At 41.2% G+C, this 26,425-nt stretch overlaps 3 protein-coding genes across 5 annotated transcripts in view; all 3 read left to right on the top strand.

Annotated features, from left to right (window-relative positions):
- SNX6 (sorting nexin 6) overlaps positions 1 to 6,484 on the top strand; it is a 29,834-nt gene extending 23,350 nt beyond the window's left edge. For all 3 annotated transcript variants that reach the window (XM_032112179.1, XM_032112180.1, XM_032112178.1), the window contains one exon: positions 4,664 to 6,484. In XM_032112179.1, the coding sequence (XP_031968070.1) occupies positions 4,664 to 4,717 (54 nt within the window). In that variant the 3' untranslated portion in view covers positions 4,718 to 6,484. The remainder of the gene's footprint in view (positions 1 to 4,663) is intronic.
- A 234-nt stretch (positions 6,485 to 6,718) lies between these two features.
- Positions 6,719 to 11,782, top strand: EAPP (E2F associated phosphoprotein). The gene is made up of 6 exons (XM_032111705.1): positions 6,719 to 6,844; positions 7,334 to 7,515; positions 8,155 to 8,253; positions 8,583 to 8,706; positions 9,532 to 9,651; positions 11,163 to 11,782. The coding sequence occupies exons 1-6, from the start codon at positions 6,771 to 6,773 to the stop codon at positions 11,422 to 11,424; spliced, it is 861 nt and encodes a 286-aa protein (XP_031967596.1). The 5' UTR covers positions 6,719 to 6,770; the 3' UTR covers positions 11,425 to 11,782.
- Positions 11,783 to 16,664: 4,882 nt separating this feature from the next.
- SPTSSA (serine palmitoyltransferase small subunit A) lies at positions 16,665 to 21,941 on the top strand. Its single transcript, XM_032111706.1, has 2 exons — positions 16,665 to 16,853; positions 19,678 to 21,941. The coding sequence occupies exons 1-2, from the start codon at positions 16,751 to 16,753 to the stop codon at positions 19,779 to 19,781; spliced, it is 207 nt and encodes a 68-aa protein (XP_031967597.1). The 5' UTR covers positions 16,665 to 16,750; the 3' UTR covers positions 19,782 to 21,941.
- Positions 21,942 to 26,425: the final 4,484 nt, after the last annotated feature.

A 26,425-nucleotide genomic window follows, 5' to 3' on the forward strand; every position in this document is an offset into this window, starting at 1 on the left:
GGAAGAGGTCTGGGGACAATGGAAACCCACTGCTGCAGGCTTTTACTAGAAGTCTTCTATTGTGGGTTTTCTTTTTCTGTAATGAGTGCCTCCACACTAGATGCCATGCAGATGGATCTGTCTCTGAATCAGTCTAGCCATGTATTACAGCTGGTGGAGGGGGTCAGCGGCTCTGTCCCAGGAAGAGGTGACCGGTCCGGGGAGATGGTCCCGAAAGGAATCGCCTTCCCGAGGTCCAGTGTCTTCCCTCAGCTGCTGGCAGGAGGGCCCCTGCAGAGGCTGTCAGCTCTTTAGTGATATCAGCTCGTGATTCCAGCTCAGCTCTGCAGGGCAGCCTCCAGGCCAAGCCAGACCAGAGAGAGACACGAGAAGGTTCGTGTGGCTGGTTCCGCACGGTGGTAGCTTTATTGTGGGTCCCCTCCGGCGAAGGGGGGAGCCAGGGACGGGAACCCTCTCTGGGAGGGGCCCCAGGGAGCTTGCTTTTATAGGGATACAGGGGATCGGTAGGGGACCAATGGATTACAGAGGGTCTGGGATGGGTACAGACCAATGGGTTACAAATGATCTGCATAGTGTCTCCCAAAGGATTGTGGGTCTGTCTTTTCTTGCCGAGACCATAGAAGTGGTTGCCTTTCCAGGGAGTCCTGCTGGGCGATTGCGAAATCTCTTATCTCAGCAGAGATCCCTCCAGGGCAGGGGCTGGGCATACCCCACAGCCATGTGTCTTCTGGACTTGGAGCTGCCTCACACAAAAAACATGGAGGTGAAATATGATGTAGCATTGGGTGCTGGAAACTCACTTGAGAGGCTGTCTTTTGGAGGAATTCAGACACAGTGAAGGCTGCTGCTTGACTTGCTGTTTGAAGTTACTTGCTCTGTGTGGAAAGAAAAACACAAATCCCAAAATACAGAGGTGGCTGCACACAAGTCAGAGTAACCAAAGAATTGAGAGAAGGTTCTGAGGCGCAGCTCACATTTTGTGAGCTATACCTGCCTGTAGCTCCAGAAGACTCGAGGGCAATAGGGAAATAAACTTCTAGTAAATCAGGGACACTGTATATACAAATCCTAAGTAAACCCTCTCTGCCCAGTTACATTTATACTACTTCCCTATAAAATACTTCTTGGAAGTATTGCTACTATCCTCTTAACCTTTTGGTTTGCAACTCAAGACTTTTGAAAAAGCTAAAAATCCGACTGTGGGTTGAGTTTAAGTTGATGAAAGGGCAGACTGTTGCCAGGAAGGATGATGATGCATGATTCTTCCTTTCCCTTACGTTGGCACAATTATGTGTGCAGCTGCATAGTACAAAGAAGCTTAAAGTTGCTCTGGGTTTTCCTAAGCTTTACTTTGTCTTGTTTTCACGACATCCCTTGTATCAAAACACACAGTTTTGGCTGGGAGGGTCTGGCAGTAAAAGAGAGCTGCCTTCTTAGCAGCAGCATGTACCCTAGATTTATTTAGAATAGCTGGCAAACGGAAGCTTTAGATTGTCATTGGTCTCTGACCTACACTAAACATACTGATGTTTCTTTTTCTATGGCCATTCTGGCTGTTTATCTCCCTAGGTAATGCTTTAGCTTCTGTTTTGCTAGCTTTTGTGTTTCTTCATGACTTCATGCAGCTGTAACTGATATAAGACCTGAATAAGTGTTTGACCATTTTGGTGCAAAAGCTGCATTTGGTGTATTGTTCAGTATTTTAAATGGTTGGATTTTGAGGTATTCCTGTGTTGGACTTCATGTTCAAGAAGGGAGGTTTGATAGCTGGTGAAACTGCTAAGGTTATAATCATATACTTAGAGCACTCATAGCCTTGGCTGTACTTTTAGAATCTTTTGACATATGAATTGTAACTGAGTAAGATAGCCACTTTCTTCATATAAATAAAAAGAAACATATATTTTCCACAAATATTAAGATGTACACTCTTGCCTCTATGGGTTTTTTGGAAAAAGAATTTCTTGTGTTACTAGCAACAGATGTCTGTTTGGAACTGGCAGAACAAGGAAGTAAGCAAAATGCAGTGCTAAGGGATTTGATGAAATGTTTTGTCAGTAATTCTTTCTTTCCTGAAAAGGATGTTTCTGTCACTGTGGTTCTGCCAATAATTTTAGTATCTACAGCTTAGGAGTGTGAGCTGGCAAGAAACACTTTTCTGAATCTGAAGGTATAGGACTTTCTCAAGCTGTGCTGATGTAAGTATGTCAGATACTGCAGCCACAAAGAGTAATGGCTCACAGCTTCTATTGTCCTTGATTTATTATAATTTAAATAAGGTGATTCTTGTGAATTTTGTAAATCTGATCTAATGAAAATGAATTACGTGCTTATTTGGGAAAGTTTAGTAGACTGGCTGGCTTAGTGTGGAAATGACTGAGGTGTAAAGGATGTTGTGGTGGTTTAACCTCAGCTGGCAACTAAAAATCAGAAAAGTGAGAAAACTTGTGGGTTGAGTTAAAGACAGTTTGACAGGGAAAGGAAAAACCGTGCACACAAGCAAAGCTAAGCAAGGACTTTATTCAGTGCTTCCCATAGGCAAGGCAGGTTGTTTAGCCATCTCCAGGAGAGCAGGGCTCCATTATGTGGAACAGTGACTTGAGAAGACAACACTCTGAATGCCTCCCTCTTCCTTCTTATTTCCCCCACCTTATATACCAAGCGTGATGTCATATGGTCTGGAATATCGCTTTGATCACTGGGGGTCAGCTGTCCTAGCTGTGCCCCCTCCCATGCACCCCCAGCCACTTTTCCAGTGTGCCAGTACAAGGAGCAGAAAAGGCAGAGTAAGAGCTGCTTGGCAATAACGACATCACCTCTATATTATCAACACCATTTTCAGCACAAATCCAAAACACATCCCCTATTAGCCACTGAGAAGAAAATTAACTCTACCACAGGCGAAACCAGCACAGATGTCTTGGTAGCATCTTTTTTTTTTTTTTTTTTTTTGAGAGTGCTACATAATGGCCTGTAAATTACAAATATACTTCATGCTTCTGTAATAAGATGGCCAAATGAGTATTGTCACACTTCAGTTATAGGTAACTTGTGCAGTCCATAAGTATAGAAGTCAGATTGAAGTATTCCATTTGAAGACTGAAGACTTCAGACTGAAGTATTCTTTTCAATTCATTAGTTCATTACAGTCAATAATCAGCTTTTCAGTAACAGAGACCTTAGATTTATGAGTCCTGTATACCACAAAGATGGGCCACCAAGTCCCCATGTATCTTGCTTTTATATAGAACTTACTAATGTCACCGAATTACAAGCCTTCTAAAAAATAGCTTGTGACTGTCCTCTGCCATAATAGACATGAAAAGACAAAAAAGCTGCTGGAGTTGTTACTGAAATTGCTGCCTTCTGGATAAGACTGAGAAGGATTTAGTAGGCCTAACTGGGAATCTGCTTTCAAACCTTTAAATCAGTTAATTGCTTAATCTGGATTATAAGAACCCAAATGGGGCATAGAATTATGATTTACCTTTTGGGGCTGAGGGATGAATGTCCTGCTTATCTATCACAGGTCACTTGGAGTGCTTCTAACTGAAAAAATTACAAATTCTTAAGGACTTCTGTGGACTGTTTATGAAAGGCATGCAAATCACATGCTTTGGTGTGCCTGAAGTTTTCTTTATATGTTTCCTTTTTGACGCAAAAATTTATTTAGAAGTCAGCAGTTCCTTCTGTGTTCATAACTGGGCATTCAGACTGCTTTGTTCCTGCATTTTATCTGAACCTGATATGAATTACTCTTAACACTGTCAACAGCCCAACATTTTTTTCTTACATAGAGATTTCAGATTTGGGAACAAATCTAGTACAGGTATTTCATAGTGAATAGCTAGTAGTTTTAAGTGATGGAAACATAAATGAATGCACATACGAATACTGGGTCGTTTTGGTTTTTTGTGGTAGTTTTTTTTCCTGCAAAGTAAATTCTGGCTTGGTAGTCACATTTGCTAAATTCACAAGGGTATCAGTTCTGTAGATTCATTCAGATACCTGAAAATCAGTCTGTATATTTCTATGGTAGAGTCAGAATGCTTTAAATAAGATTAAAAACCGTGTTTGGAAAGAAGGCCAGAGCTTGGCTTAGAGTTGAGTTAATGTTCTGATAATCACTTCTAATGACTAAACTCAACTTTGATGGCTAAATCACCTGGCTAAGCATGTAAATCACTCTGCTGTCTTTCTGACAAGGTCTCCTCCTTGAACAAAGCTGTCAGCTCTGATGGCTGCTATACGCGAGGAGATCCTGAGTGCTATAAATTGTTTAATACTTGTCAATGAATACAGTATTCAGTGAAACACATGAATACTTAAGCTTTTGGAGTCTCATTCTAGAGACAGAGTAATGGTACTTCTATATAAAAAAATTTTAACTTTGCAACTGTGAATTCCATTGCTGAGGGTGCTCTGCAGTGAATAGTTTTTGTGGCCAGACTAGACCTCTAGGAAGAAACATGAAAGGCATTAAGTGCTTATTTTTGAATCTCAAATTGGCTCTGTTAATTTCCATGACACGATATATTTTCCCATAAGCTTAAATCCTGTCTGTTCTTTTTTAGTGGTGTCATTGCTATTTAAAAAACATTGTTCTGTTACAAGCATAAAAGAAAGAAGACAAATGTGGTGATATTTTTCTTTATTTTTACAGGGTAACTTACAACTTCTGCAGAGCTGCCTGGCAGTGTTAAATGGTGATACATAAGCTACGTTCCGTCCTCCCACTAACAAGGGCTGCCCTCCTCTGGATTTTGTTTTCATGACTTTAAATAGGCATTTACAGTTCCCTGGAGAAAACATTTGACAAAGTGCACATAAGCAAGCTTCTTCTTTCAAAAGAATTAAACACCTGAAAGTAGCTCCAGACTATATGAACGGCATACTTGTTATACATACATATTCATGTTTATTTAATCATTATATGCTTTCATTGTTCAGAAACCAAATGCTCGGGTTTTGTGAAAATAGCCAATATAATAATGTTCATGTTACAAATATTATGATACGGCTGCAATCTTATTTACCTTTGTAAGTAATTTCTGAAGTTCACCATTTGAAGCACATTGTTCAAATGGCCTAAATATTACCATTAGATATTTGAATATTGTTACTATAATGACATTGTATACACTGTCTTAGTTTTTTTTCCATGTACTTATATCAAAAAACTTATCTTTTTTTGAATTGTGAACATTTCTTAGAAATTTTGGAGAACTTTGTGTAACCTTTATAACTATGATTTAAAAAGAAAAGCAGATGCATTAGTATGTTTGCCTTAACTTGTAGACTAATCAAATTATTGTAAAATAAACCATGAAATCAGTGATTTTTCTAAAATCATGAAGACACTGTATCATCTGTAAGCTTAGTACTTTCTAGTAAATTAGATTAATTTGTTTTTTTCTCGATTCACCATGTAAAAACCTTTGACTAAGTATTGGATTGGTCTGACACTACTTGCCCAGTACTTTTTCACTTGCATTCTCAGGTTTTATCTGTTTCTCTGTGACTTTCCAGTCCAGTGTACCTAAATTGTTTCGAGCTTAGTGGCTGACTCTGCAATTTCTTTGGCAGAAATACATTTGAGAGAACCTCTTGGATTTCTTCCCGGAAAGGGGAAACAGTAGCAGAAGGGAGTTCAGAAGGTGCATAAACTATCAGTGAAAAGTAATACTGCCCCACTGTGATACAGATAAAACATTTTGCTTCAGGAAAAAAATGAAGGTATCCCCTATAAAGGAATGTGTGAAAAGAATCTCATTCTGCTAACTGGACTTAAGACATAGAGCTGTGAATCCAATATCATTAGTTGTAATGATGGGTCTCTCTTACTTGAACCATGAACCTTTTTCAGAGGTGCTGTTATGTTGTGTAATTTCAGGATGTCATAAAATTAGGCTTGACTTGATGAATCGCTCTTCACAGTGGGATTGCTGCTTTGTGTGTGTTTGTAGGCCTTCAGTGGAGCATCGAATTTTGGGTGAATGGTATGGTTGGAAATGCAGATCAGTGTAAGTCAATGTTTCTGTGATTACAGATGCCCTGTACTGCCACACACAGGTGCGTGGTTTGTTTTGTTTTCCTCAAATAGGGTGCATTGCAGTATAGTATACTTACCCTGCTGCCTTGCACATTAAAACACTGCAAAGGCAGAGAACTTTGCATTGTGCGTTTATTTGTGTACTCATCACCTCAGGCTTCCATGACCAGTGCCCAGTGGCTCTTGGCAATTTACCTAGTACAGAGAGTATTCCCAGCAATCCCTACTACAATACTGTGCTGTTCATCTTCAGATGTAACAGGTATAATTCCTAAGGAACTCATCTATAAATAGACTATAAGGGACAAAGATGACAATGTATATATAGTTAACAATATTGTAAATATTTTAAGTAGGATGTGGGAACAGTTTTTAGATTAGTCCTCGCTGTTGAGTGTTACTAAATCATTAAATTTTTTCCAAGCCTCTTGGTATTGGGTGTGTCTCTTAAAGCTCTAACTCTGTAACTCTGGAAAAAAGTGCTTAAAACGTGACCCGAGGACTTGCAGCTCCAAGGAGAAAAGGGAGAAGACCCGCCTGCCCGGTGCTCGCTGCGGGGCGGCCCGGCAGCCGCCGGGGCCCGCTCTGGCCCGGCCCTTGGCGGCGGGGGCGCCTTTTCCGGGCGGGGCGGGGCGGGGCGAGGCTCGGCCGCCGGAAGTCGCGGGGGCGCCCGGAAGGGGCAGGGCTGCGGCAGCGGGCGAGCGGCGGCGGCGCAGCCATGAGCCGCCTGCGGGAGGAGGACGACCCGTACGTGGTGGAGGAGCCCAGCGACGAGGAGCGAGCGCTCAGCAGGTGCCTGGAGCTGCCGGCCGGGGGGTGGGCTCGGGCCGGCGGCGGCGGGCCCCGCTCGCCGCCTGGCGTGTCCTGGCCCGGGCGCGGAGCGACGCTGGCGGTGCCAAGCCGTGGGTGCCGCGGCTCTCGCCCGACCCTAGGTGCCGGCCCCGGGCTGCCTGCGAAGTGCAGGAGGATCGGCCTCGCACCAGCCGTGGCGATTTCCTTGAAACCGGCGTATATTCCTGACCGCACAGCTTCCTGTGCCGAGCGAGAGTTGCAGGGGATCGCGGCAGGCCGCACGCAGTCGGCTGAAGCTCCTTTGCGTTTAAACTGGAGTTTTAATATCACTAAGCTAATAAAATGTTTTAATATGTACATTGCCAATAAACGTAGGAATAAATGCTTTCCAGTGCCCCCACACAATTCAGATATTCGTTCTCCAAGTGACTATGTCCACGTTTTAGCCTATTCGTAATAATTAGGTGTGTAACACTTAAATGTTTGTAGCTCAGAGGATGAGGTGGATGTGCTCCTACATGGCACTCCTGACCAGAAGCGGAAGCTGATACGGGAGTGCCTGACTGGGGAGAGCGAGTCTTCCAGTGATGATGAGTTCCAAAAGGAGATGGAAGCAGAACTGAACACCACCATGAAGACTATGGAAAGCAAATGGAAATCACCAGAAATGGGTAAATCACGCTTAACATCTGGTTGCATATGAAATCATGAATTATGTCTTAGTGGCCAAATCATCTTTACGTTTTGGTTGTGCAGTTGAGAGTACATAGCAATATTTACACCACCACATCCATACAGCACAAAACAGCAGTTTTGTTGCAAAGTGACTGTGACTGCTTGGCAGTTTATCTAGGTCTTTTTTGAACTTCTGTGGCCCTGAAATTTTGGGGGACTTTTTTTAGTTAATTTTATTGTAATCAAAGTTTGTGAAACAATGTGCCACACCTGTACTTCTTTCATGTGAGTAAAGATGTCTTGTGTGTATTATGTAGGGCAGAGACAGGCATATTTAATGTAGTGTCCTCTGTGTCTGAAGGGAGTGTTGGGAGAAACTTTCCATCAAACTGTACCTGAGGTTCAACTTCAAGGGAGGGGGAGCAGCTTTGCTCTGAGAATGGCTATAAATGAAGTAACACAAGTGATGTGAATGACAAAGGGTGTGGGAATAATTTGGGAGAGCTGTTACTTAACACACCCAGGTAGAACAGAGCACTCTGGACGGAGTAACTTGAAAGTAAAGGTTTGTTCTGGGCTACATACTTCCTGTCATTTTAGTGGAGTGTTCTTACCACTTCTGATTTCACTTGTAGGTACTTCCTCAAGTACTGGGCTGACTGGATCTGCCAGCACTTCAAAATACTATGATGACATTTATTTTGATTCTGATTCAGAGGATGAAGATAAAATAGGTAAATGATAGAGGCGAGAGGAGGGCATCTTTATAGTACCACTCACTCTCTCAGATCCTGTAAAATCCTCTTGGGGGTGTCAAGAGGCTGTTTTTGAAGGCAGCATTTTGCAGGGTAATTACCAGCCTGTATGATCTCAGTGTAGTTCCTGCAGTTTTGTTATGTATCCCAGTGTAATGCTGTGGTGTCATGCTCTTGGAGGAGCGATGAGCCAGGCCTTTAAGTTTCAGTTTAGATTTATTGCAAGGATGGAAAATGAAAATTGGAAATTGTATCTTTTGATAATTTGTGTCAGATGGTTGTAACATGTTCTTGCACAAATTTTTCAGATACACAGGATGTCCGTAAAAACAGAAAACATCAGCAACGCCGGATTCTTTCCAATGATGAGCTGCTGTATGACCCAGAAGAAGACAGTAGAGACCAAGAGTGGGTAGATTCACAGAGGAGAGGGTAAGCAACCATAAATACTTGAATTGTAAGATGCTTAACATCAACTGAAAATTTTAAATGAAAATGGTAAATATAGAGAAAAAGCCAATGCTGTCAAGTCCATGCAGCGGAACTATTTTTTATATATAACTTACAGCATAGGAAACTTAAAAGCCTGTAAAATGGTTTAGGTGTATGTAATGGAGGTTGAGTAAACTATACAAAACTTCAAAACTTTTAAAATCAGGATTTCCAAATTCTGTAAGCCAGTTTTGTCTGTAGATCTCATCGAACAACCATGCTCTGAATTAAAATATTGCAAGATAATTTGATTGCTGATTAATATCTGTTTCTGATAAATACTGTATTTCCGGTTTTGGAAAACTCTGAATTTAGCAAGCTACAGAATGTTCAGAAAAAACAGGAACAATACAAAGCTGCTTTAGTGAGGGTTTTTTGAAGGTTGAAGTAGAAAAATGTTTGTTTCACCAGGGGTAAAATTTTCCACATAAATATATTGCATAAGATGATGTATGTTGCCTGCAGAGATAGCACTTGAGACACCTGCCTTGTTAGAGGAGAGGGTTATTAGGCACAAATGCTCATGCCAGATGTATTTGTCTCACCAAATGAAAATACTCTGTAAATGAAATGATACTGGTATATTTTCCCCTCACCTTATCATTTATGTTCTTTGGGTTAATGAAAAAGGTGTCTAGACGGAGCCAAGTATTAATTGGTGTACTTTAATGCAAAGAAAGGTTTGACAGTTGAATTGATATGACCAACAGCAAGGGCATGTCATTTCACTTTTTGTCTCCCCTTCCTCCTCTCTCGAACTGGTAGGTACCGTAACCAGAGAAGAGCACCGCAGCAGCGGCAGGCAAAACCTGCACCTGTTCCAAATAGCGATGCTGTTCTGAATTGCCCTGCTTGCATGACAACATTATGCCTGGACTGCCAGAGGTAACAACAGTGAACAATAAGGGGTCTTTTTGTAATGTCTTTTTTTCGGTAGTAGTAGTATTAGTTTATTCAATTTGATCATGGATTTTTATCAATTCCGTCATGCAAGGTTGCCCTAATAAAGAGAAGGCAGGTAGATGTGAATCAGATTTAGGGTTGGATGCTGGTTTGTAAGAATGATGATCAGTTTAACCTGCAGTGTGGAGATGTGGAAGAATAGGGTGGAATGTTAGCATAGTGGAGAAGGTAAATTTTTCAAAAAAATAATAACCATGGAGACTCAACAGGCATTTTAGGTAGATTGGGGTTTTTAGAGATACTTACTTATATATATTTTGGCTTGATGTTTAGAGGCGTAAAACTATTCCAGGTTATTTTTGTCTAAAAGTGCCTTGTTAAAGGAGGATTAAGCAAAATAAAGATAGCGTATTCATACTTGGTTTGAGTCTTAGCAGTTACATTTAAAAGTGTTTTGAGTGTAGTTACATTTAAAAGTGCCAGGAAGGTATTTAGGTGAGACTCCACAGTGTGTTTTGCCAGTCTTCAGTGTCTGACTGCATTGCAGGCCTGGTTAGTGCTGCTAACCCATGCTAAGGAAAGGACTCTAGAACTGGGAGTAAAGTAGAAAGAAATCTTCTGAAATGAGGAATAAACTACCTGTCATTTATTGAGTATTTCTGGTGATTGAGGATAAAATTCCACAGCAGCCTAAAATCATCTAAGTACTGGTCCTGTTTTTTGCTTTGCTGGCTCTGGTACTTCTTGACCCTGTTCTATAGTTCAGTGTTTCAGTTTGCTAAGATGACAGAAAACTCCCTATTTTTATTGTCAGACTGGTCTTTCCTGGGTTTAATAAACTGAAATAGCTCAGCACAGTGTCATACAAGCAGTAAGCCAGCAGAATTTGAGACTGGACTTCTATAGCCACTGTTACGTTGGTTTAGGCTGCTGTAAAGTTGCAGCCCGAGGGACATAGCATTAAATTGGCCTACAGCACTGAATTTTGCTACATACTCCAGATATACAGTTGTTAAGGCTGATGACAGCTGAAATTTTGTTTTATGTTTTATTATAGACATGTGTCTTCTAATGTGATGTGTCAATGTTGTTATTTATAAATAAGGAATTTCAGACTTCCACGACATTTTAGGATGTCAGTGCCAGTAGTTGAGTCATTTGCACTCACAGCTTCCTGATCTTTTGCCTATTATCAGCTATATGTAGCAATGCATAATTCTGCAGTACCAATACCTTTGTACTCCAGAGTGTTTCTTTCAGCAACAGCCAGTATTTTTTTTAAATGCCTTAAAAAAAAACAACAGATGGCTGCAATTCTATGTTTTTATTATTTTTGTATATGTGACTTCTGTTTATAAAATTCCTATTTATTTGGCTTTCAGCCCTTTGGCATGTTACTTCCTATCTTTAATCCCATTTTCAATGTTGATAACAGATTTCTTGGAAGCAGAGTTGTGTATGGTATGACTTGCATTTTCTTCCCTTCTCCATAGACATGAATCTTACAAAACACAGTACAGAGCAATGTTTGTGATGAACTGTGTTGTTAACAAAGAGGAAATACTGAAATACAGAAAGAAGGTAAAGAGAAGTAAGAAAATGAAGCACAGCAAAGAAATTGGCTCTATACAATCAAATCAAGAAGAAGAGGAAGTTTATCATCCGGTATTATGTACTGAATGTTCAACTGAAGTAGCAGTAATGGATAAAGATGAAGTTTTTCACTTCTTCAATGTTCTGGCCAGCCACTCCTAATGTGCAAATGCCAGGGGAAAAATCCTGTGCTGTTTTTAAGAGCATGGGAAGTGTTAGAAATGCAGGCACGCTAGCCTTTTTAAAATGTGGTCTTGTAAATGTACATTATCATCTGAGAACTTTATAATGGTTGGACTTTTTGCAAAGTTTGTAAAGGGCATACGGTTAACTGCATGTATTTGAGAGCAGTATTCTTTCCCACCATCAGGCAGTTGAATCATTGGGGATTAAAAATTTTGTAAATACCATGTAAGATCTGTATATTATAATCATTCCCTGTATATATACAATCCATTCATTATCTCAGTGTGTATTAGAACTGCTTCTTGGAATAAATACTATAGTAACTGATTTTCCACAGCTGCATTGGTTATATTTATAGCAAGGGATATACAGCTTTCAGTCAGGATGTTTGATGTGCTTAGGCTGTTGTTCTTGGTAGATTTGCACACATGTAATCTGTGTTACGGTTTTACCCCAGCTGGCAACTAAGCCACACAGCTGCTTGCTCACTCCTCCCACCCCCTCCCCCAGCGGGGAGGAAAATTTGGACCTGAAAACCCGTGGCAAGAGGAGCCCACACTAGAGCAAGTGTTCTGGTAGAACTTGTGACCCTGTGGTGGACCCATGTTGGAGCAGGCTGTACCTAAAGGACTGCACTTCATAGAAAAAGACCTACATAGGAGCAGTTTGGGAAGAACTGTTGCCTGTGGGATGGACTCATGTTAGAGAAGTTTGTGGAGTACTGTCTCCTGTGGAAGGTAGTCCGCACTGGAGCAGGGGAAGGACTTCTCCTGGAGCAGTGGCAGGAACAATGAGTGATGAACTGACTGTAACCTTCATTTCCTGTCCCCTTGCACTGCTGGCGGGGGAGGAAGTAGAGCCCAAGAAGGAGGGAGAGTTGGGGGAAAGTGTTTTTAAGATTTATTGTGTTTCTCATTATCCTGCTCTGATTTTGTTAGTAATAAGTCCAGTTAATATCCCCAAGTTCGGTGTGTTTTGCCCATGGTGGTATTTGGGGAGTGAGCTCTCCCAATCCTTAACTCATGAACCTTTTTCTGTATTTCCCCTGTGCATATGCAGAGGGGAATAACAGAGCAGCTTTGGTGGGTGCCTGGTGTCCAGCCAGGGTCAACCCACCGCAACAACACAACTGCTCACCACCTGCTGACCGACAGCCAGCTTGTCCCTGAACAGCAATCATGTGCCTTCCAGGTAACTCTCCCAGTTTATATACTGGGCATGATGATATTCTAGAGTATGGAATATCCCTTTGGCCAGTTTGGTCACTTGTCCTGGCCATGCTCCCTCCCAGTTTTTTGTGGAGCTCCTCATTGGCAGAGCATGAGACACTGAAAAGTCCTTGACTTATCCTAAGTACCACCTAGTGTTTTGCCAGTGAGTAGGGTCAGAGACACAGACACAAACCAACACCAACTTAAGGAATAGTGTAAATTACTATAATGCAAAACTGCAAAGAATCACAAAAGCATAGACTAAGCGATGCACATAATCCTTAGGAAACAATTACACAAGGATAAACAATGCACCTAATTGTTACTACGAAAGAATGCCTATAGTGATTTAAGAAAGATACATCACCAGTTACCCTAATACTTGACCATCATCCAAGCCCTCCAAACATCAACTGTGGGGCAAAGGACTGGAGAACCAGGCCTGGTAATGGAACTCCAGCAGTGTGTCCACCTTGCAGGCCACGAGGCTCCCCCAATTTAACTGTGACAGTAGCCCAGATTTTGTACTGTTAAACAAACAAGCTGACATAATTTCTGATTTCATTCTTCTGTTTGCTTTCCCCTAAAGCCCCACCAGGGCTCCAGGAGGAACCAAGGGAGTTGTCTTTGACCCCATACCCCTCTAGTAAGGCCAGATGTGGCCTTATCTGGTTTCTAGATATGGAAAGGTAAATAAATGTTTTGCCAATAAATGAATACATATAACAATACTTTGTTAATGAGCGAATATATATATAACATTTGGTTGGAATGTTCATCTAGAGGTTAACTTTGGCTCAGGGCCTGTTGTTTGGGCCTTAGTACTTAATTTAGCAACAACCAAAACATCAGGGTGTTCATGAGAACATTATTCTCATACTAAATCCAATCTACTGACAAGAATATGAACTCCATCCCAGCCAAAACCAGGACACTGATAGATTGTAATGATATTTGGATTTTTGGTTCATTAAGCTCTCAAAAAATTGAAACTTTCCTTTATACAGAGTGGAAGATGAGTTTACATTGATTTTGCTGGCATGGAGTGTTCTGCCACTGATCGTGTAAATCAACATATTAATGCCCAGCAATACAGCTAAATGTTGTACATGTAAATATGTATATGAAGAAAGTACTGGACTTTATTGTCCTTTTTCCTTATGATGACACATTTTAAGAAGAAATTTACAGTCAGATCTATTACCATAGAACTAGTTTGTATGCTTTTTCTGTTTCTTTAGTAGATTTACAGCTTTTTTATGGAAGCACAAAGAGCTTCTGCTACTTGGTATTTATGTTTATGAAGCCACTGTATTTTTAATACTGGATTTTCCCGGTCTCCATTCAGGTGTGTGCCCAAGAGGTGAACTCTTGTTTTTTATTAGTAATTAACATCTCTTTATAGCCTGATTTTTTTTCACTCTACTTTGAACAAGGGTCTGTCTGGAAAAAAAAAAATCTCATCTTTGTGTTTTTTCTCATAATAGTACTGGGAGTAACTAGTTATATGTGCTTTGAGGAATTGTCAGAAATATTTGAACTTAGGAGATAGGAACCTGAATAGCATCTTTTGTGCCTTAGATTATAATAAAACCTTCTAACTCTTTTGTTACCTTTTGTAGTCCCTGGTGTGGTATTTTACTAATCCACACATACTCATTCTATGCTGTTACATGAGATTAGGAAGAAATAAACATCCTGGTTCTTCTGTCAGGATTACATGAGAAAAGCACTGAATTACTATTATCAAATCAGCAGAAACTTAGCCTCTGCCTAATGAAGTAGAGAACTGTTGATGCAGCTGCTGAACACGTGGTTGGTCAGTATGATGTGCCTTCCTCTGCATATGCAACCTATGAACAAAATGGAGCTCTATTGGTTCTGAGGCTTGGGGTATGCATGAGACAAGATTTCAATCTCATCTTTGCTACCTACATTCAGACTCATTAGTGAAATATCTAACTTGCAGTATCAGCTGTGGGATCATCAGAAGTGGGATAAATTCTTACTGTGTGCCACCAGTCAAGAGGTGTATACAGGAAATTTTGAATGTATCAAGAACTGTTTCTTGGTAGAACTGTGGAGGAGCACATGTAATAGGGAGTATGGTCTGTGCTCTAGAGCATGCTGGCCTCAATTTAGCTCTCTTCACATTCCAGGTGAAACACAAAGGCTGTGTGTAGTGTCAGGTTAAGGATGTTTGCACTGACCTGCTGGAAACATGAGCACGTGAGAATGTAGTTCACGGGCTCAAGTGTCAATGCAGGTGGTATCACAAAAATCAGTTACGTGATGACAGTCCGTAAGCGGGGGTACAATGGAGCTGGTGAAGGAAGGGAAACTATAGAGGAATAATGTCCATTTCCTTAAGGGGCTAACTAGCAAAAAAACTCTGATGAGTATTCACCATACCAAAAAAGGGGCTGCCTACCTGGTAGGTTAGGACAGATGTAGTACATTTTGAAGCTGGCATGCCTCTAGGCATTACCTTTCCTCTCATCCCAGGTCCTTTCTTGCTGCTGCAAGCATTTTGCTTGCCTTACCACTTGAATTGCACAGCGTCTTGTTAGGAATCACAGGAACAGAAAGGACTGGACCTGTTTGCTCCATGTTGATAATGTTCTTGCAGCTTTGAATGGGAGTAATGCTTTACTTGTGCTGAATACCCCATTTGTCCTTGAACTTTGGACATGTTTATACAGAAAGGCGCCTTTCGTGATTACTACCATGTGCTCAAGCAGCAACACCAACACGGCACTCCTCCAACAGCAACTGCAACAAGTAACAGCAGAGTTGGATAGTGGCAACAGCTCCCGCAGGCATTGTGTAGGAGTGTTAACTGAATGCTCTCATTTCCCCTTGTGTTGAAATAAAACTGCACAGATAAGGTGTGTCTAAATGTCTTCAGGGTGAATTAAATCCCATTTCAGATTCCTGAAATAGTACACAAAATCGTACAGTCTTAAGTTTTGCCAGCTGCTTTTCTTTTTCACAGTTATCTCCTGGTCCTGTGGTTGTATTTTGCAGCTGTATAAGTAACTCATATGTGCATTCTCCTGTGGTTGTATTTCCTTATTTTTCATTGGATAAATAGAACAGGTGAAGGTAGGGGTGGGATGGCTACAAGGACAGAATCACATTGCTCAGTGACATAACTGCAAATTGATTTACTAAGCAGAGTAAGTATAGTGGGTCAATTCCAGTTTCTAATCTATGCTGTGCACACTTGGAATGTGTGGTCTGGACCAGTGGCCTGGCCCCAGTGCCTGGAAGTTGCAACACATGCTCTGCTCATTTAAGGCCTGATGATTGTGTACATCCCCTTCCAGCGGGCTTTCAACACCTGTCTTCTAGAGTGTCAGCATAAACTGCCAAGGGCCTTCCTAATCACCAAGTTCCAAACCAGTCTCTGGGAATTTCTCTTAGGCCAAATAGCAGTCAGGGCAGGGGTGTCCCACACCCTCTGGTTTCTGTCTCCGAGTGCCTTAGGGTAGTGCAAAGTTAGGAACAGTCACAGTAAACAGTTGACTTATCACTTCTTTGTTTTTCCTATTCATATGGATTAATCTCGCCAGAGCTGGCCGATCTTAAGGTCGCATTTATCCGAGCCACGTTTTTAGGTGGGTTTTACCCTCCGACAATTGAACGAAACTGAAGACTCGTGCAGATAATTTTTAACATGCCTCCCTTAGGCCCTGCCAAGCACAGGCTTTGACTCTTCCGTGATTCCCAGAACGTCAATTTAGATTAAACAGGATGAGAGAAAGTAGGTTGCAGCACCATCTCCTCGGTGTGACTCGGGCCGGGAGGTTACCATGTTCAGGTCAGCCGTATAATTTAATCAGCTCGGGCCCGATGTCGGCGTTCAGCGGGGAGGGCCGGGGAAGCGGTGTGTGCCCCCACCGTGCTCCCCGGCTCTGGGAGCGCCCGGAGCACTCCGTGCCGACCCCACAGGCCGCGGCGCCTCCTTGCCGGCGGCCGCGGCCGCCCGAGCACAGGGCGGGGCTGGGGGAGGGCGGTCCCGGCTGCACCGCCCCCGTCTCTGCTCGGCCTGGGCCCGGCGCGGGGCCGCTGGCGGGCGGGGGAGCGCCATGGCGCTGGGCTCGGCGTGGAAGCAGATGTCGTGGCTGTACTACCAGTACCTGCTGGTCACCGCGCTCTACATGCTGGAGCCCTGGGAGCGCACCGTCTTCAGTATCCTTCTGCCGGCCGGGCCTGGCGGGGGGGGTTTGTGCGGGGCCGGGGGCTCTCCCCCTTCCTTGCCGTGCTGTGTCCGGCGGTGGCTCCGGGGCTGCCCCAAGGCCTCCGGGCGGGTGTGGCGGCTCCGCCGGCCCTGCGCGGGGCTCGGGGAGCGCCCGGGCCGTGGTCGTGCTGAGGGCGCTGCCGCCGGCGGGGCTTGCTGGGGGTGGAGGAGAGTCGGGCCGGGAGGGGAGCCGAGCCGAGCCGGCCTGAGGCGCCGAGCGCGGCCAGAGGGGCGGCGGTGTCCGCTTGGGACCGAGGCTTGGCCCCACCTTGCTGGCGGGGACTCAGCTCCTCACCCTTCCAAACTTACATGCTGCCCGAGCTGGGAATAAGCCTCACTCTGCTGTTTTCGCATGCCGTGTCCGGGCGCCTGGCAGCCTAGTCCGTTTCTCCTCCGGTATAAGTTTTTATCTCTAGAGTTGTGGTAGTTCTGTCTCTTGCACTGAAATCCAGAGCTTTCTGTTAAGGATAAGTGTCTTTAATGATTTCTTCTGTATTTTTGCCTAGAGGAAAGTAAATGTGCACGCTGCAAAACCTGGGAAGCCTAGGGTTTCATGCTGCTTTGTCACATAGCTTTTATTACATGGGTATTTAATCCTCGAGCTGGTAAATTTGCTTGGCTGTTTCAGAGTGGAAGAACTTGATAGATGCTCATGTAAAGGCATCTGTATAAACACTATTTATAGGTTTTCTTCTTTACCTGGCCCTTTTTTACAGGCAGTGCATTTTCTTAAGTATTGCTATGGCATTGCAAGTATTTTTCTCTGAAGTGTGACTGTTTTGATCTTGACTTAAAATGATGTCTCAGTACGAATGACCCTGAGACATCTCCAGTTAATGCTGAGAGGCGGATAGAGAAATTAATTGAAACATTAACATAGAGAAGGGTATAAGCAGTAGCAAGAATCTGCTTTTGCTGAGATTCTGCTCAGTTTTGTAAAGAAACTCATATTTGTTGCATAAAAGTGGTTGCCCAAGTTACAGTGCTGTGGTCAGTCATTTTATTTTTCCTGTGCCAAGTCAGTAGAAATGGAGATGACTGGAAAAGAGGAATACTATGTTTTTATAGACTTACTGTGCACAATTGTTCAGGTAGGGGTTCTTCTGTTGTATTCCTTGTTAACATACGTTCTTCCTTTTATGCCATGCCTGTGTTATTGAGGAAACCTAATTTTTGTTTTCCCTGCAATTATATTAATCATGATTATTTTTTTTCCTTTTTGCCTTGTGCAAAATATTTAAGTAAATGAAAGTGTGTACATGTTTACTTTCATAAAATGCTCATATTGTAATTGCCACATAGTGTACAAATGTAAGGAGTGGCACATGTATCACTTCTGATCTCAGGTCACCAAAAATGTTTTTTGTCCTCAAAGTGGATGCTTTGGCTGTAGGTGGGCCATGTCTGCCAGGTGCTGTATGGATGCAGTGCAGACACAGTGGCCTTGGGAACTAATGGTGTGTGGCTGTGCTGCGTGTCATGCTGCTGCCTGTGCTCCAGTATCAGAAGTGAGCACTGATAGGGAAATGTGGATTTATGAGTTGACCTTCATTTTAGTATCTCTTGCTGTATAATCTTCTGGGACTATAAATACACCAAGCAGCTCTAAAAGGCACACCTCATACCTCTGCTCTGCCGTGGGTGAGTCGGTCATAGAGCGCTTGTTATGCTTGTGCTGTGGAGACTTGATTTCAGGAAAGCGCAGAGCGTGCACAGCTCCTCTGGTTTCACCTGTGGAAACCGAGTACTGCTGTCTGTCTTATCACACTTGTTAATCTCCAGTGTGTTTTATAGTGTTTCTGGCTAAGTTTACTGAATCTCTGCAGGTAGTTGGACGAAATCAACAGTTTTTTATTAATTTTGAGTACTTCCGAATTTCTGAAACCTTAAGCTTTTTGAAACCATAATCTTTCAGTAATCTGATGCCGGAATTTGTTTAGATAAAGCTTCAAGAGCCCCTAGAGCTTGACAAAAATACAGCTGTACATATACTTTATAAGCTATTGTCTCAGTTCTCTATATAAATTTTACAAAAGTTCCCTGTTAGGAGTTCAACTAATAAAGTGGTCATCTGAAGACTTTTTAGCTGATAGCGTCATGTGAAGTTTATTTTGCATTGTAATCTGCTATAGTAAAGTACTAATGACTGCATTTAAGTACACACCTTGAGTCAAAGCTATGCTGATGCTCTGAGGCTTTGTGAGTGAAGTAGTTAGAAAACATCCAATGCTGTCTGCTTAAAAAGGAGGTCATCCACAAATAAGAATGGTATTGTTCAGTAAATACTGATTTACTTCTAAAGTAATTTACTGAGTAAGTAAACTACTTTTTCAGTAAATCCTCATATTATTGTAGTTTTGTTTTGTTTTGGATTTTTGTGGTGGTTGACTTTTTTCTGCTTGGCTTAATGGGGCTGGCTTCAGCAAGACTTGCTCAACATCTAAGAAGATGAATGTGAAAACGTGTATTTTCTCAGTGCCCGCTTTCTGTTCTCCCTCACACTTCCCATGCTCTGGCCTGTCCTCTTGTGTCACTGACAAGGCAGTGGATAACTTGCAAGGCATCCTTTGCAATTCAGCTGATTGCTTCTACTGGCATTCTGGTTTTCAGTGTTCATTAGGTTCTTCTGTGGCTTATAATTGCCGAATACAGTTGATCTTGTTGTTTCAGAAACATAATGTTATAAGATAGTAACCACTAAAATTTTAATGCTATAGTTTTTGATGTCTTGTGCGGTTTCTGTTTCAAGTGCTTTTTTCCTCAACTGTAATTCAGATTCCATGTTAGTTTCCATTGTTGGAATGGCACTGTACACAGGCTATGTGTTCATGCCTCAGCACATCATGGCAATATTGCACTACTTTGAAATTGTGCAGTGATGAAGAACGTATTTTCAAGAAGTAACTGGGCTTTGAAATCTGGTCTACAAAGAAGAATGAACCTCTTAGTTTTAACAAGATTTCTACTGATGTCCGAAAGACACAATTATGACTCTGAAGACTAGGAAATGAGATATGTAGAGCAGGGACGTGAGATGTCCCCTGTGTTGTGTTCATTCCCTTTAATTTTACAAGATACGCCCTTGTATAGTAGTTTTGTCTACTTTAACATTGTGATTGTACTTTGATATCAGTATTTTCTTAACTTTGTGACAGTTTCAATATTGCACTGTGAAAGCTTTTCTTAATTGTAATTTTGAGTAAATCTTAATTGCCTTCTATTTTTAATCAGAAAGTCATCTTATTAAATGGGGCTTAAAGCTTTTGCTATTGTATGGTATGTATTTGCCTGGATATTTCTATTAATGCTTTTTGTAAGAAAATACATCTAGATTCATATTAGAGACATGGATATATTAGTCTAATGCTATTTACAAAAGTTAGTTTGTATGACTGAACTCAGGTGTACTGTTTGCTGTCCAAACTTTGTTCAACAGTATATTTGTGCATATCACCTAAATTTGGAATTGGCAGTTATTTCAAGTTTCTGTATTCTACCTGTTGGAGGAGGGAGGGGGAAATGAGGCATTCAAGCAGAGTGAAGACTGCATTCGTTATGTTTGAAGTAGTGCTATGGTTCTGGGCTCTATCTGGGTGGGAGGAGAAACAGACTTTCCTTTACTGGTATTGGCCCACATAAGGCTTTGGGATAGCACTTTAAATCAACCCTGTTTTTCTAGCTACCAATTTAATTGTACTTTTACAGGATGCTTTATTATGTTCCAATAGCTATGGTTTCTGCTGATTTTCACTCAACAGTTTAACTATGTCTAGGTTTTCAAGGGGTTTTCTATTGCTGCTAGTGTTCCAAACATGTTTTCGCTACAAATGACCAAAACATAGGGGTTTCAATGGACTTGAGTTACAATTACAGCAATAAGTAGCTGAATATTTGGCTGAAGTCCTGTCTTTTTTTTAATAGGGATTTTTTTCAGTTTTGTATTCTGAAATGTAAGATGGTGACAACTTAACTTTCCTAAGTGGACAATTTTTTTGTTGTTGTTGTTTAAAAAATAAAAGTTAAAAAGCAGAGCTTTGATGCAGAACTTTCCTGGAGAAGTTAAATGTGTTTCCGAGTGCTGCTTGCTTTTCTCAGAACTTTCCAAAAGTGATACTTGACCAAAGAACTGTGATTTTAATGGTCCAGTAATAATAGGTACTGTTATGTCTTTTATGCAACGTCTGTTGACATCAGAAATTGTAGATGTCCAGTATCTATAGAGATATTGTCTTTTATTTAATTTTCTCAAAAGTGTATTCGTGAGAAGAGAGTGTTTTTCCCTGTATTTAAAAACTTCATATGTATTTGATTAAAAACCCTGTTGTTGTTTTGGGAACTAAAAACAGTGAGCCTTAAACTTCTTAGATGAACCTGAAGTTGGTAGGAGTCTCCCTCTAATTCAGTGCTTTCACTTATTAATAACTGGCCGACAAAACATGGGTAGGTTTTTGGGATTGTGTTTTTTGTTATTTTTTTTGGTGGTGTTTTATTGTGGTTTTATTTAAATGTATCCAGAGTTGTATGTGAGCGTTTTAAGTGTATATATGGAGATAATGATAAGTTAATGTACTCTTTTGGAAGTAACATAGCATAAGTCCAGTCTCTCTGTGGATTAAATTGATACTTGATTGTGATGTTTCTTTGCAAACTACTACCATGATTGATAACCTCTTTCTCAGCAGTAGATATGTTATTTGTATGAGGGTGAGAAAATGCCTTCAGTGTGGTGGCATTAGGAATGTTAAGCATGATTTTTAATTGTGAAAGGTTTTATAAAAGGGCTTTGATATACTGACTTTTATTAGCTGTCTGCTTTTTGTTGAGGAAAAAAAGAGTAACCACTAATTTCCAATTATTTGTGTTATGTAGGCTTGATTGATACCATACTTGAATTCAATTTGCTAATTTGAGTAGTCTTTTTCAGTATTTCTTTTTAGTATAAATCAAGAATCTTATAGTCTTGGATAGTTCTTTTTAGATTCTGAATACTTTGTGAAAGATGGAGTACTTTCATTAATAAAATACGATGTGTTACTAAAGTTTAAATTTCTAGAAGAAAGTTTTTGCTGTGTGTCATTTTGTTAAGGTTGAGCTAGTGAAGAGATGGTTCAAGTGGTGATTATTACAAAGCAGAGCTTTCTTTTTTAAAGTAAGGGTATTGGTAGGGATTTAAGTAATCATTACATTTGAATCATAATAAATGAATCATAAGGCTACCAAGTTGTTTTCCCACTGCAATCTGCCTTATTGTCTTATTAGTTGGGGGATCATGTCCTCTATGATAGAACCATAAGCTTTTTCTCTGCAAGCTGGAGGTTGAAGGTGCTTCAAATATCATTTGGAGGCAGCTGGTCAATTATGCTTTTGTTCAAACATGTTGATAACAATTGAGGCATTAGTAATTTAGTTGAAATTGGAAAAAAACATTTGTGAGAAATGAGAAAAAAAAATGGCCTGAGAGACCTGCCAAGTGGCTGTATGTTAATCTTTTAATAGTAATAGCTCTTGGGGTTTAGATTGTATCTTTAGAAATAAGCATTTAAAAATGCATTAGGTGTGTCATATAGCAGAACGGATAATTCCAGTTCCTACCAGGCAGACTGAGCTGGGGTGACTTGCTGTGCTGGAGGCCCTGGGGCTCCCAGAGCCAGCTCTGCAGAGGCTCCTTGGCTGCCTCCAGGGCTGGGTACTGTGGAATTATTTATTAAAAACCTTTGCAGAAGGAGCTGCTCTAACCAAAACAGGCATTGTATTGCAGGATGTCAGGCTGGAGCCAGAAACAGATCCAGGACCTGTGTGGTGTATGTATGGCTTGAATCAGTTTTATCTTTTTATGTACATACGTACGCACATACTCTGGTCTTTAAATGTGTGTGTGTGTATATATATATATAAATACAGTTTATTTCTTGTAAAAAATTATTACATAGCAATTAGTTTGGAGACAGAGGCTGTGGGGTTTCTTTACTGGTTTCTTAACAACCCTATGAAGGAGAACACCAGAGAATCTTGAAGTGAGACTTCCTTGACAAAATTTTGCAATGAATATATTTGTGTAGCCATCAATATTAAAAATAAATAGGTGTGAAAGGAGCATAGCACTGTAAAGAGAAATATTGTGTGATAGATGGGCATTGTGTTACTGCAGATTGGCTCCAGCTGGTGTGGTGTGAAGCATTGCCATTTTCCATTCAGGTGAAGAAATGAAGTGTGCATTATAAATGCTGAAGAAGGGGTACTTGCTGTTGACTAACACAAATAAAGGTTATATTGGGGTGAAGAGACACAACTTGAAGAGATTGGGTACCATGGGCTGTGCACAAAGCTGTGGACAGAGCAGCCATCCTCTAAAATACCAGAGCAGTGGAGTCTGGAATTGGCACCCCAATAAAGGTTTTCAGTGCCAGAAGTTCCTTGCACGTGCTTATTTGCTCATGTTTTCTATGACTGCTTTCATAGGAAGACAGTTTTTCCCCTCTTGCTGACATGTTTTCCTGATACCAGTGTGGTGCTTTTATCCTTCCCCCCCCCCCCCCCCCCCCCCCCGACAAAAGGAAACCAAAACTTTTATGCATTGTTTCTCTATTTGATCTGCTAGGTCAGCCTTAAACAGCTGTCATCAAATAGCTGCTGCCTTTTCTGCCTTTTGTTTGTGTAGTGATGATTTAAGAAGAAAATTTGGCATCATAGTCCAGAGCTGGATCTGCCCTCTCCTTGTAATGGAGAGAGATGAAACTCTAGGTCTGATCTAGATTCCAGTGTGGGATTTGGGCAGAAACTCCTCTGCTTTTCATAACCTTCAGTGCATCACCACTAGATCCTCAATCCATCTTAACTAGCATTGCATGATTGAATACTAAGAACTTATGAAGAACTTTCCCTGAGAGTTTAGCTGGACAAGAGTTGAACAGGCCTTGATATAAACCTGAGTCAAACACTCCAATTTCTGAAGTAAAAGATCTGTCACATAGTTGGAACTAATAGGTGATCAACACCTTGATAATCATGTCTGATGTATCTGGTTTGTATTTATGCCTGTATCTGCAGGTGGAGTTGTCTCAGCATGTCTTGCATTTTGTGTTCTCTGCAATTTGAGATAGCATGTCTCAGGCCCAGATTTTACAATGACAAGAGATGCACTACAAAACCCCCAAAACAACTTCTTTGGGAAAAAAATTGTCATGGCAATGATTGATATTATTTGTCTTTTCTGTGAAATTTGTTTGTGTCTACTGAGGCAGAAAAGGCAAGTAGTTATGATTACATTGGAATTTAAACCAAAAACCTTGTCGCCAAGGTTTATGTTCTTTCCCACTTCTGTAATTGGCTGTTGTCCTCTCTTCCTTCAAGATGTTTTTGCTGCAGATACTTCAAAAAGGAAGAAATGAATGCCTCAGAACACTTTGCTCTGTGTTGCTATTTAATACACACTGGTAAGGTTACAAAATTCTGGAAGGTGTCTCTGAATAATATTTTTGCTGGAATAATAGGATTGTCCTATCAGTTCATCTGAGGCATGCATGCACTCTTAATTTGAATATCTAGTTAGTATCTAGGTGCCAGACTACTGACAGCTTATTATTGTGCTCATCTTATATCACCACCTCAAAGTAAGCATTTTTGAGAGAAAGCCTCCTGTGCCACATCCCAGAAGCCCAGAAGTTTATATGCTTGCTTAGGTAATACTTCCTGAATTTTAATCAGAGTTAGCAAATAGTTCCCAAACTCAGGATAGAATTGGGTGATGATTATATGAAGTGGGGTATGTTTTGTTGTTACACTTGTTTAAAAGAAAAAAATTTTCAAAACCTCTTCTGTGTTGTAGAGTATTTCAGTAGGTTGGTCAAAAAAGTAGCGCTCAGCTCAGCGTGACTGAGGATGAAATGTGCAGTCTGTTTGTCTTAGACCACAAAGAGGGACTGCTGAACTCTTGGTTTTCTAATCAAATGGAAAGGTGGACTTCACTGGAAAGGGATCAAGGGGCTATCTGTACCCAGAGAATAAGAGACAACATCTGTGGGTGTGAGGCTTTCTGGGTCAGGACACAGCTGCAGGGTGTGCCTGCACTATGTGATGGTGCCTAATGCTGAGATCAGAAGTACCTTGCAGAAGGACTTGTGCCCCTTCTCTGCATTTCATTGAAAAGAGAGTTATATTAAGCTATGCTTACATTGAAAAAATTTCAAGTGTTAGTGAGGAATCATGAAGAAGTTGAAGTAAAGCATGCCAGCTCTGGTCTGTGCTTTGTGCTGCGTGGTGTGAAGCAGACAGCCGTTAGGTATCCGCATGACATATTGGGTTTCCATACTACCTCTGCTCAATGTCATGTGCACATGTGAGCACAAATGTTCTGTCTTGTGCCTTTTGAAAAATCATAAGGCTTGTTTAGAAGAGTGACAAGTGTAGTTCAGGTCTTTTGTTCCTCCTTTGCCTGGTGACTGCAGTCTGGGGAGCAGGTGCTACACTGATTGGTAATCTCTAATTTGATAGATGATGGTGATATTCATTCCTTTTGAAGCCAACATATTATGTATCCCATATATATATGGGGTATACCAATGATTTGGATGTCTTTACCTGCTTCAAGAAGCAGTCTTGCTGGAAAACCCTCTTTTGTCTGACATTTCAGCAACGTTGGAACTCTTCATAAAACTACTGATAAACCCTTTGCCTTGTGTGTTAGACTGGTTTCAACCACTGGATGCTTTCTTAAATAGTTTCAGGCCTAGACAGGACAGTAGACATAAGAGGTAACAGGGATAAGAGAAACCGAAATCCATCCATGTCCATTTTATTTCACCTGCGGAGTTACCAGGTGTGTTTTGACAGTTGGAGACTGGAGTAACCAAGGTAAAGCACTAAATTACACTAACAAAGAAAAACAAGACTTGGAAAGTAACAGTTGTGATGCTGTGTTGAGGCTTTGCTCAGATGTCTGGCCTGTGCAGGTGAATTATTTTTTTATTTTTTAAAAAAAAGGCTTACTTATATAAGCAAGACAAGAATAAGTTCTAGTGAACTAGAAGACCAAAAAAGAAGTGGAAATAAGTAAGGACAGGCTATAAAGGAGATGTGTAAAAGCATTGGTTAGACAACCAGATGGCCTTATAAGCTTGAATACTTGTTATGTCAGTTGGGGCAGTGGTGGATATTCTCATAAGTTGACTTTAGAATGGCTTCTGACACATTCTCGCCCATTCTCTCGTGTTTGCATGTGGACCAGAGGAACTATGAGTAAAGCGAATGGGCTGGTTGGTGGCTTGAACTGGATGGATCACTGTACTCTCATCAGTTGCTCAATGTTAATTTGTGAAGTGGCTAAAAGTGGAGTACCCTGTAAGGTGATACTGGGGCTGATGTTCAGTATCTTCATAGCTGACCCTAATTATTAGACAATGTTCCTCTATGGGGAAGAGAATTAATATGCTGGAAGATAGAGCCTGGGTTCAGAATTTGGCTGACAGAAACTTCACGCTGTTTGACAAGAAGTGCAAAACTCTCAGCTTTGCTGAGAGAGATCCTG

This window comes from Corvus moneduloides, chromosome 6 (genome assembly GCF_009650955.1).
Source record: "Corvus moneduloides isolate bCorMon1 chromosome 6, bCorMon1.pri, whole genome shotgun sequence".
Classification (NCBI taxonomy): Eukaryota; Metazoa; Chordata; class Aves; order Passeriformes; family Corvidae; genus Corvus; species Corvus moneduloides.